The sequence below is a fragment of the Tenebrio molitor genome, chromosome 7 (assembly GCF_963966145.1).
Source record: "Tenebrio molitor chromosome 7, icTenMoli1.1, whole genome shotgun sequence".
Classification (NCBI taxonomy): domain Eukaryota; kingdom Metazoa; phylum Arthropoda; class Insecta; order Coleoptera; family Tenebrionidae; genus Tenebrio; species Tenebrio molitor.
Window position 1 is genome coordinate 10,589,288 of NC_091052.1, and position 1,840 is coordinate 10,591,127.

Consider the following 1,840-nt stretch of genomic DNA (forward strand, 5'->3'; position numbering starts at 1 on the left):
AGTGGCAGCTCTGCGAACAGGACAAAGGTCTCAATCTAAATTGTTTCCCCTACAACTAAGCTTGTTATTTTACAAATATTTGGCTTCAGGGGTCCCGTGCGCGATCCTTACGCGTGGATTAAATTACTCGCGCTGCTGCACTATTAGTGAAAATAAAATGCGACAACGCAGATAATTTACTGTCGCACGTGGAGGGTTCGATTGGAAGGATTTGAGCTAAACGTGGATAATTGGATGCTTTGTGTCTGTATCAGAGACAGCATCTTAGCATAGGACAGGCTATCCTGTGCATTAATCTCGGTAAAGGCTCCGTACCTACCTAATCCTTGACATTGAGACAAGCCTGCATGCAAATATGTAAATTAAACTGATTTATACCTTATAGAAAAGGACATTTACATACAACGTCCGATTCATCACTCCGGGATAGCATCGGATGTCCTTTGAAGCGAGCCGAACGCACATTATATTTTTCAACGACGAAAAAGCGCGCCCCCAGAATTGAAACAAATTCCCTTTCAATTTATTTCAGTGTCGACCCAACAATCACACAGTTGCGCCAATTATTTTTTAAATAAAACTACCACACGCTCTCTGAATTATACCAATTTCACTTAATTTTTTTCCAAATCAGGTTTGTGTTGTTGTGTTGGGATAAACGAGTAGTTGAACTCGATGCAAATCGATTCGCAGAAACGTTTTACTATTTACAAATTGTTCAATTGAATTCTACGTAAACTCAATTTGAGGACTATAAATGAGACGTTTTCTTTGCCCCCATCCAATAACCCAAGATGCATTCTCTCGCAGTGTTTTTCACTTTGTGTCTCGTCTCTCTCCACAAAAGTAAGTCCATTAATTTGCTTTTTCATCCTTCTTAATTAAACTCGATGCCGCAGCTGATGGAGTGAGATACTGCTACGAGCGACACTGCATCGTGTGCAGCCCCAAAACACAAATAGAATCGTGCGAAGATCCTCACTCTCTTTGTGCCTCCAACACCTACACCAACACCCGTAATGTACAATGCTTCTTTGTAAAAATGTTTTGACATGTGTGTTGCAGTCGGCGAAACTGAACGCGTGAAGACTTGCGTCGACACCGACACCATCAGCTATTGGGCAACGCGCTGCAAAGACTTCAACGAACAAGGGGGCTCCTGCTACTTGTGCAACTCCGAACTCTGCAATCTGGAAGACCAAATATGACTCGATTCTTGTGGGTGAAGACAACAAAGCAGTTTAACGCGGGTCATAATTATTGAAGCAGTAAAACGGGCCGAGTAATTTTTCATGAGAACTGGGACACGGTTAAATGTGCTCTGTGCGTTGTTGCATATTCGATTAAATATTTTTGTGCCACATACCTAGTTAAAAATAAAAAATCTGCAGGCGGCTTTAACTAACAGACTCGTAAAATTTATGGGAACCATGCAAAAAGTCCAGTCGCATTTTTATTGCCGACTTAATGAAGAATACTATACTAACTTGGTTAATGAGCGCATTGCTTTATTACACACTGTTAACAACCTATTTTATTACTTTTCGATAAAAAGAAAATGAAAGCGGAGCTCCGACAGGAGTGGGAGCCGCGTTTGCTTTTATTTGCAGACTGTAACTACCCCAGTATTTTCATACCAACAAAGCTATTGTTATCAATTTCGGTTAATTCATCATTCTAACAGATCGAACCGCTCTGGTGCACAAATATACCATGGTATTTTTGTCGCGCTGGGGCCCAAGGGTGAAAGATCGACCTTTGAGTACTGTTGCAATAATTATCGATAAGTGGGGCATGTCACAAAATTACATAAATTATAATTGCAAGTACGCGTAATATG

At 40.8% G+C, this 1,840-nt stretch overlaps 1 protein-coding gene across 1 annotated transcript; it reads left to right on the forward strand.

The window, feature by feature from the left end:
* The first annotated feature begins 642 nt into the window (after nucleotides 1–642).
* Nucleotides 643–1,407, forward strand: LOC138135264 (uncharacterized). The gene is made up of 3 exons (XM_069053966.1): nucleotides 643–846; nucleotides 900–1,016; nucleotides 1,066–1,407. The coding sequence occupies exons 1-3, from the start codon at nucleotides 795–797 to the stop codon at nucleotides 1,206–1,208; spliced, it is 312 nt and encodes a 103-aa protein (XP_068910067.1). The 5' UTR covers nucleotides 643–794; the 3' UTR covers nucleotides 1,209–1,407.
* The last annotated feature ends 433 nt before the right edge of the window (nucleotides 1,408–1,840 follow it).

Bases quoted from the DNA above. Each gene is read 5' to 3' on its own strand.
- LOC138135264 (XM_069053966.1), top strand. From the start codon at position 795: ATGCATTCTCTCGCAGTGTTTTTCACTTTGTGTCTCGTCTCTCTCCAC. The intron at 847-899 runs GTAAGTCCATTA...TCGATGCCGCAG, and splicing joins TCTCGTCTCTCTCCACAAAA to CTGATGGAGTGAGATACTGC. The intron at 1,017-1,065 runs GTAATGTACAAT...TGTGTGTTGCAG, and splicing joins CAACACCTACACCAACACCC to TCGGCGAAACTGAACGCGTG.